Below are 9,323 nucleotides of genomic sequence, written 5' to 3' on the forward strand. Positions count from 1 at the left end.
GAAAATAACACCATCTCTACCATGCGCAGTTTGAGTAATCTGGCAAACAGAGAAACAAACCTGGTATCCAAAAGAGATCTGTAACAGATTATTTTAAGATGCTGTGATGGATCATATCTCTCCGTAATCTTCATGTAAAATGCTGAATTTCAGGCCAAATGTGTGAATGCTGTGAGATAATTCTGTAAAAATGATGCTTTTGTCTGGTGATTTTCACTCACGTTATGATGATTTTTCACACATCAGGACGCTTTCTTCCAACTGTCCTCATTTCCTGCTAACTACCACATCCCGCAGTCCCTCTCACCCCCATAATGTGGCTCACAACCTCATCCTCACTGCAATGACGGCATTAAAATGAGGGATTGACAAGCCTGGACTACCACGCTCAGCTGACTTTAATGGAGTGATGAATCTTACCTTGAAAATGTCGCCTTTCTCGCCATAACCTGTGCTCTGTGGGAGCTGTGGGCCATTGTGTGTGTGCAGGCATTTGTGTATGTCCATACAGAAGATGATGAACCTGTGAAGTGAAGTGTAAAGGAGTGCGAGGTGACAAATAAGCGTGAAGGATGAAGTGTTAAAGGTCAGGGGTGGTGTCCGGGTCACACTCTGCCAAATGTCAGAAACTCATCATTTTTTCTCCTCCTTTCATTTTCATCCTAACCTCTTCTTCACTATCTGTCTCTTCTTGTAAAACACTCTCAGCTGTGTATGCATGATCACCGGACTGCTCCTCGCTTCCAATTTTTATCTCCCCTCTCCTTCATTGGCTCTCCTTCTTATCTCTCTCTCTATTTCTCACACATTTTTATATCCTGTGAGCTTCCTCGCTCTTATCCTCTCCTGCTCTGCTGTCTCGCTCTGACTCCTCTAATTCCTCTCTGTTATTCCATCTCTCTTTTCAGCTGGAAGCGAGCATTTCCTTCTAGGCGAGAACCTGACAGTGGCTGTTTTGGGGGTGGTCATCCCCATCGGTAAGTTTCTCCGAGCCTTCTCTTCTGTGTGTGTCCATCCACGTTAAAGGCCTGCAGGGCTGCGTAAAGCTGCTGTCTACCTGCACCCTCCAGCCTTTGTGTTTGTAGTCCATTCACTCTGACCCTGCTGTGGCGGGATGAAAGACGCCTGGCCCACAGGTCTTCCTTGCTGAGGTTTCTCAAAGTCATTTTCTTTGTGTCTGACATTGCTGCCACACTGCATTATTCACTCCATGCTGTGTTGTTGTGTTGGGTTCTGCCAAAGACTTGTCAGTGAACGTTATGTCTCTGTGTAGTTAGCATATTGTAGTGCAGCAGGAAATACAAACAACGAGGTTGGTCTTCCTGGTTTACTATTAAGTCTTTCATCCCAGTACCCAGTGTACTGGGCCAGGTAATGTTTTAAAATGAACTGTACATAAAACTGGGTGACATATCCCTTCTTCTAGCCAAAGTGAAGCCAAAATACCTCGAATGATAGACCCAGACATCTTGGGCTGATAATTTTGTGCCCACACTGTTAAAAAAATGTAACTTTACACTAAATGGTCTGTTATTTTTAACAGATTTTTCCTGCTTGCTTATACAACAAAATAATAGTAGATTTACAGATATTTTCAGTAATTTTACTCAGTCGAAAAAAAAAAGAATTTCATGGTTATCACCCCACATTTTAAAAGTGTTTTTCTATTTTTCAATGATGTTATACAAAACTGTAAAATTACAGACATGATAAGTAATACAACATCCATTCTTTTTAGGTATTATGCCAATAATAGCACATAGCTGCACCATGTACCCTCCTCACTCATGGTTGCAATTCACTCTGCAAACTAAGGCTCAGTTGTTGTTGACATCTCGCTCCCTTACCAACCTAAAAACATTGTGAATGAACTGACATGACAGCTAAGAGCCTTCAGGTTGGAAAGCCGTAGAACAGATTCTTGTGCTGTTTGAAACAGAAAAACTAAAATAAAGAGAGTCCACTGTCTTTTGTTTAACAAGGTTAGATTTTTCCTCCTCTAGTCTGCATATCTGGTGCTCACAGAGCTGCTGTTGTCCACAAAATAGTGATTTATGTAGTTATACCCTATTTTTAGCATCAAACAGCTAAGCTAGTTAGCTAGTCAAACTAAGGACAACAAACACCCAGACATTGATTAGCATGATGAGAGCTCATTGATGTGATAAAATCAATTTTTGACAGATTCTAATTTTATAAATATTTCGATTATTATGTTTGACTCATGTTCCATTGGTTAATATGGGGAGGCGGTAAAATTAGCAAGAGGGGAGCGGTATAAATGTTTTAGCTTCATTTCAGGATGCGCTCATGTTGTCCATGTTTTCAGTTCAGTCATCGGTTTTGTGCAATGAGCAGATCTTGAGTCTGCCCTTCTTTTATGACTGCTTTTACCTCTACCTGTGTAGCACATTAGCTGTTAAATGCTAACCTCGGCAATTAATCGTCTTATATTTTACATTTCAAGAAAATGTTCAACTTAGCAAAAACAAAAGCTGGCTTTGACTTTCCAGATATTTAACTGTCAATTTTGGAGGTTGGGAGGTCATTATGTGCTATCAGTTGTCTTATATGTTAAGCTAGCTTGATTTTAAGCTAAATTTAACACCACATGTTGGTTAAAAACAGTATTTGGCTAACTAGATGGCATATGTGAAAGACCCCCACAAAATGTTATAAATAATTTTTCGCTATAAGATTTTCTTAAATATTGAGCTAGATTGACTTTAAGTTAATATTAGCATCATGAGCAAGTTATAATCATTTGGCAACCTTAATGGTAGCACAAAGGAAACCGATGTGTACAACACCACAGGAGCTTAATGTTTTAGCATCAAATTCTGCATCCTAACATCTTGATTAGCCTAAATGAGTGTAATACTATGGTTCCCAGGCAGTGCAGAGCTAAAAAAGTTAGCATCAGATGCAAGGAGCATTCAGTATGTAATATTAGCCTGCTGCTTGTTTAATATTGTAAAATTTTGTTATTTGACATTGTTTGTTTTAACTTATGACGCAGCAGCAGCAGTATTCAAGCTAACATGCTAATATTAACAAGGGTAGCTAGGACATAAACTCTGATTCAGGAGGTATTTATCACACAATCACTCACACTTTTTTATTTCTGTTACTCAGGCCTTTATATGATCGAATGGAAACTCAAGGTCACCACAGTATTTTCAGCCATTCGTCTGGAAAATAGAACTTCCTGGTTAAGAAACACAGTTAAAGTAAAGCTAATCCTGCTTTGACACATTCACTGCATTATCAAAGAAATATTAAGACAGAAGAAAAGTTAACAACTGTATTAGGGGGTGTTTTACCATAAGCCTTCAGTGAGATGTGAACAAGCCAATGTTGGAGCAGGAAGAAACACAGTGAGTCAGCCCTTAGGTTAAATAAACTGCTCTCATTAGTTACTTAATAAGGTGACCAGACAGAGCAGGAGAGAAAAAAAGACGTCAATGCTCCACAAGAGCTTTATTGGTGCTTTATTGCTCTAATTTAATAAGATATTATTAAATCACATCTCTCATTCAAGAACACATTTCTTGAAGATGATGTAATTCAGTCGTTTAAATTATAGCTCCCCAAGGTTTTAAGCTAATTTGCTCCACAGTTAGACCACTAATGATGTTTCCACTGCTGGTTTAGAGTCTGTGTTACCTCTCTGTCAGAGAGTGTGTTGACCTGAGTCTGACCCGATGTTTTATCAAGCCACCCACACACAAACATACACAACCTTTATGCCGCTGCCCCCTGCCCCCTCTGTCCCCCTGCATGCCCGTTCTGCTCCTCTCTGTGCCTCTCATTTCACTCCATGGACTCGTTCTGCCTTGTTAACGCTGCCCCCTTCCCATGTCCCTGCCACTGTGTGTTAAACGCATGCAGTTCCTATCGTTGCCACAGTGGTGTTCGGCCTGGTGTGCGCTGGGGTCTACCTGGTCTGGCGGAACTGGCGACGCAACTCCACCAAGAGCATGAACTTCGACAACCCTGTCTACCGCAAGACCACCGGTGAGGGCGAGGAGGATGAAATCCACATTGGGCGAACTGATGGTATGGGGCATCACGCGCATCACCACCCATACCCACAAGGTGTCAACATGGGAGTCGTCGGAGCAGGAGGTGGCACCTGCCCGCAATTCATCGCCCTGCCACTTGGTGGCAGCATGCCTGACCCAGGGACTCACTGGTACACAGAGCAGCCCATGCTGTCCACTGCGAAGTGACCAACAAGAGCGGACTCCAGGTGAAGACGGCCGCTCAGGCACACGCACACACAGAGAGGTCATGGGTCACTTGGACTGATTTGCTTGAAGGGTCAAAGAACATATCACCGAGTTTTACATGCAGCCATTAACAGCCGACGTCCTATGCCAAACCCCAGATTTAATAACACGAACATTCATCTTTTCAAAAACACTTTCATACCTTTTTCAGTGCTGCAGGTGGATTTTTCTCTGGTTAATGTTGAGAGTTGACATTTCATGTGTTTGAATATGTTCCTGACCTGATCTTGAGTGTAAAGTCAGACTGGTTCCTCTTTTCTGAATCCCTTGCATTGATCACAGAGTGAGGTGTGTGTGCTGTGTGTCTTACATGATGTGGACGGGCCAGTGAAAGCTTCTGTTCTGTCCTCGATGTTTTAATTTGTGTTATTCCTGGTGGGCCATGAAGGAGCTCTGGGGGAAGTGTTTGGGAGGGAGGAGCTCTTAAACTGGGACAGCACCTGCGTTGATGGGACAATCTGTACAGATTCATGTGAGAGTCGATCGCAAATGTCGTAGATGCCATAACTGGAGCCTTGTTTTTGTGGTTAACATTTTCTTGTGTCTGTTTTTTTCTTTGACTGGTTTTAAAAAGCCACCCACCCACATTATGTGCTTTCTTTCTGGTTCAGGAACAAGCTTTTAAGGGTGAGTTGTCTGAGTGCAGCATTAACTCCAAATGATTTGAGGGTTTAGGTTTTCTTTTGAACTCCAAACCTCAAGAGTTTAAGATGAGTGAATCAGGTTTGCACTCTGAAAAAAGTAAATTGAGGCATCCAGAACTTTCTCTGATCTTTGTTATCTAAAAGCAGAGAGGATGAAAGGTTGGAGAGGTTTTTACGGAGGAGTTCTGTCGTTGTTATTGTGACTTGTTTAGTTGTGAAATGGTTTCAGAAAGCAATAGGCTGCAGCTTTTAGTTGGGCTGCACTGTGACGTGGTTGATGAGAAACCCTCGAGTGTTATGTCTTTCATTTGATCACCCATTTTTTGACTGTGACGAATGCACACATAGATACACACGGGGGTGTAGTGATAGCAAATTCACGCTGTTCTCCGGAGGACAGAGACGGCATGCACTTGCCCCCTGAAATACAAACAGCATGCATAATTGCTCACCAACTGACAATGCAGCTATTCATTGTTTCAGGCAAGACACACACATGAATGCACACACACACACTCACAAAAGCAAGCTGGATGCTGTAGCCTGCTCTCCTCCCCCCTGAGAAGGCGGATATCTGAGCAGACAGTTTGGACGGCTCCACGTGGGCGGTCCCAGCTGGTGGCTGCGCTGTGAAAAAGACCCGTCATGTGATGTAACCACAAAAACTTCAATCTGACTGTGATGTAACCAGACCAAATTTTTCAATCGGTGAACATTTCCACGTTGAGTCCCGTCATTGACACTGTTACTTTGTAGACCTGAAAAGTCTGTGTATGGTGTGTGTGTATGTGTGTGTGTGTTTTCATTATTATGCATGTGAGTGCTACTGTTCATCCCACAGCCATATATGAACTGTTTTGTATGCTCTTTGTTGCACAACCCTCTTTGAATGCCTTCTGTATCGTGTTCTGCATGAAAGACAACAGATGTGTGGATACACAGGTGTGTATGAGCGTGTGTGTGGTGTGTGTGTGCGTGTGTAACTGTGCGACACTGGAGAAGCTTTGAGGGTGCTTTTTGATTCATTGATTTGTAAATATGTTTTCATAAGGTTTTTGATAATGTACTATACAATTATGTAAAAGAGAAGCTGTATATAAGATTTTAGATAAAGTGTGGACAGGTATATTAATTTATTTGTATAAAAGGAGAGCACTGCATTCCCTGATTGTAAGAAAATCAGAATTTTCCACCAAAGTGATTTTGTGTTGTTTCTTGCCGTGCATCGTTAAACATCTTCTTCATGTGCAACCCTTTTTTTTTCTTTTTAGCCCATGTAAAAAATGGTGTCCCCTCCCGAAATCTCCCACATTTTTGCAACATATCCCAACCTTAGTGTAATTAAAATGATGGATTTTTTTGTGCCTTTTTTTAATTTTATTTTTCATTTTCTCTAATGTTTCTCATTAAAAGGACAGGGATAAGCCAACTACTGTACATGCAAAGATGAACTGTGTTGAGACCAAACTGGTTCCACTTTTTGATTTTCTGTAATGGATTACTTTTGAATATCTCTATATATTGATATATAAAATGGGACTAAAAATTTCCTCCATGTGTGCTCTTTTTTTCATCACCTATGGTAGAGATAGCATATCACAGGTCTGCTGCTCAAAGAAAGTGTTTTTATGCAGACAGAAATTTGGGTAAACTTTGGGTAGTCCACCTGAATTTTCAACTTCTCTGACTCTGACTTTTTAGATGGATTCTTGTCTTTTTATTTGTCGAAACTCTCTGCAGCAATCAGTTGTCCTTTGTGCTGTTGAAAAGTACCACAGGTTTAGAAACAATAGGCCTCATCAGATGGAACTGCGGGAAATGATGGGAAAGCTCTCCTGCACACTGCAAACAAAAGATGTTTTCTGGCTAAAATTTGTGTAGGTGCGTCTTCACCTAACTTTCTTACCAGGACTCGTCCTTTATTAAAAGTGAGCTGATTCATGTTTGGATGTGGGGCTTTGACATTTATCAAGATGGATTTCTTTAAAATCCAGCTTCCTCTGGCACCTTTGCTTTTAAGAAAGGCAACAAAGGACATGAGGTGCTGTAGGTAAAAGGTGTCAGAACATGTATTGTGACTGGTTCTGCTCTTCTTTTCAGTTAGCTGAATCAATACGGTTCATTCTGATGTTCAAAAGTTCCCTTCACCAAATCAATTTCGTGCTTGACTGGAACTCCAGTGACTCTGACAACAACTGTTGAGAAAATCAAGCACAACTGACACAAAGTGACAAAACCCAGAGAGAAACTTTCTCTAACTCTGCACTTTCTCTCTCCATGAAGCCTCTTTTTATAGAACAGTTTGGGTTTTTGGACCAGTGCGTTCACATCAGGCACTGAAAAAGGATGTTGTCAGAACAATGGGCACAATTAATAAAACATGCACCAATGAGGCTGCATGCAAGCTGCAGCGGCTAGTGCTGTTTCATCACAGCAAGGAGGTTCCTGGTTTGATTCCCATGTGAAGTTTGCATGTTGTGCATGCTTGGGTTCTCCAGATTCCTCCCACAGTCCAAAAACAAGCTCATCAGTTTGATTTGCCACCTGTCTACTTCCTATTACCCAGTGACAGCTAGCGGTGGGAGAAAAAAATGAAAATCTATGACATGTCAGGATTTTTTGTTTGACAATATCAAATTCTTCATTTCAGTCTTTATTTATAAACTGGATTTGCAAAAGTTCCCACTTTTCTTCAGCAGAGGGTGAACTGTTTCTCTCTGACTCATGTGGTGTGCATTTTATGGGAAAATATGGCCCCTGATATAGTCTGTAGACATCATCATCATCATTTGACTTTTTCACATGGTCTGGTTTAAAGGTCACATATTCTGCTCCTTTTCTGCAGTTTAATGTGGATCATTGATGTATTCATGAAATGGTAGTAACATGTTTTGGTCCAAAAAGCCAATAAATCAAGCACAGCAGCATTGTTTCCAGGTTCTCATAGTCCCTCTGTTCAGAACGGTCTGATTTAGTGGGCGTGACCTTCATATGTGAATGAGCCACCGCTGATACCGCCTTGCTCTTCTGCATCACTGAAAGCGGCACCATGAGTGCACAATGTTTAGAAAACAGCGAAGCTCGTTTACCGTAACATTACAGGCTAAAACAACAGGCTAACCGCAGCTAAAGTTAGCATCCTGAAGCTAACACAGAGACAGGGGGGACACTGAGGACAAGCTCTTATATCTGCTCCACAGCACACAGCATTTAAAATACTCACATTTCCAGGGTCCGAGGTTTGTTGGTGGATGGTTGGTAATGCGCCTGGATTCAGGACCAGTCTATTCACTAGCCCTCTGTTGTACTGTCCAAAGTTGGAAAAGCAGTCAGCCGTGAAGTGACTAGCACACACATGCACAGTTTTACTGACTGTAGCTGGCACATTTCATTGATAAATGAACTCTAGCCACTTAGTCTTGTCTTCTTCCGAGATAGGAAGCTTGTGCATGGAACTATGTGGCTGTTTACAGCCAAAAACAGAGCAGTGATGGCTCTTCAACTTTGGCATTATCCCCCGCTGCTGGAGAGATTTCTCTTCAGCAGCAGGGAGAGGAGTGGGCAGGGAGGTGGTTTGTGGGTATCTGCTCTGGTGGACCAATCAGGTTAGACTTGCTCCTGATTGGTCAAAAAAGGGAATCGCTGACGTCGGTAAATCCCAAAATTCCAAACAGCTTGTTTTAGGTCATGATTTTACATTCACAAGCACTACATAGTACAGGTTTTGTCAGTAAATATCACATTTTGTTGGCTGGGAGGAAAGCCAAAGACCCACAATTTTCACTAAAGGACTTAATAAAGTGATTTTTGCATAATATGAGACCTTCAAAAAAGCAAACCACAAGTCACAAAGTTGTGAATATAGAAGAATCACAATTTAAATTGAATCAGCACCCCAAAAATCGTGATAGAATCAAATCGCGAGAATAGCATGTCGTCCCAGCCCTTGTGACAGCTGTGATAAGCCTTAGCCCCCACATGATCCCGGATGGGAAAAGCAGTTAAGATGATAGATAAAAACTCCAACAAGGAAATGCAAAATGCAAAGGTGCATGCATGGTACAAGGGAAAATACTCTGTGTACAGACACTAATAATTACTGCAGTGACAGTATGTAGTGCAACACATATACAGAGATATTGTATGTTTTGCTTAAAGTCAGAGGCTCTAAGTCTGTCTTCATTTTTTCTAATTTTACATAGCCACTTAGTTTGCAATGTATTTTTCCTAAAACAAAATTAGTAAATAAAAAAAAAAAACCTTCATATCTACCGCTTAATTAATCTGGCACTGATTCATCCCATCACAGCTGATACCTAGCTCAAGCTTCAACTGACTGCACCAAAATGATGCAAAAATATGGCCTTTTTACCCAGACCACTATCCA

General features: G+C 41.4%; 1 protein-coding gene across 2 annotated transcripts in view; it reads left to right on the forward strand.

Moving 5' to 3' along the window:
* LOC141804093 (low-density lipoprotein receptor-related protein 8-like) overlaps nucleotides 1-6,485 on the forward strand; it is a 150,174-nt gene extending 143,689 nt beyond the window's left edge. Inside the window, exons 17-18 of one of the 2 annotated variants that reach the window (XM_074688345.1) lie at nucleotides 909-977; nucleotides 3,892-6,485. In XM_074688345.1, coding sequence (XP_074544446.1) covers nucleotides 909-977; nucleotides 3,892-4,232 — 410 coding nt within the window. In that variant the 3' untranslated portion in view covers nucleotides 4,233-6,485. The remainder of the gene's footprint in view (nucleotides 1-908; nucleotides 978-3,891) is intronic. The other variant, XM_074688346.1, reaches the window with a different exon arrangement.
* The last annotated feature ends 2,838 nt before the right edge of the window (nucleotides 6,486-9,323 follow it).

Source organism: Halichoeres trimaculatus, unplaced genomic scaffold, assembly GCF_033239565.1.
Source record: "Halichoeres trimaculatus isolate MK-OKI-2021-1 unplaced genomic scaffold, fHalTri1.1 fHalTri1_scaffold_15, whole genome shotgun sequence".
NCBI classification, from domain to species: domain Eukaryota; kingdom Metazoa; phylum Chordata; class Actinopteri; order Labriformes; family Labridae; genus Halichoeres; species Halichoeres trimaculatus.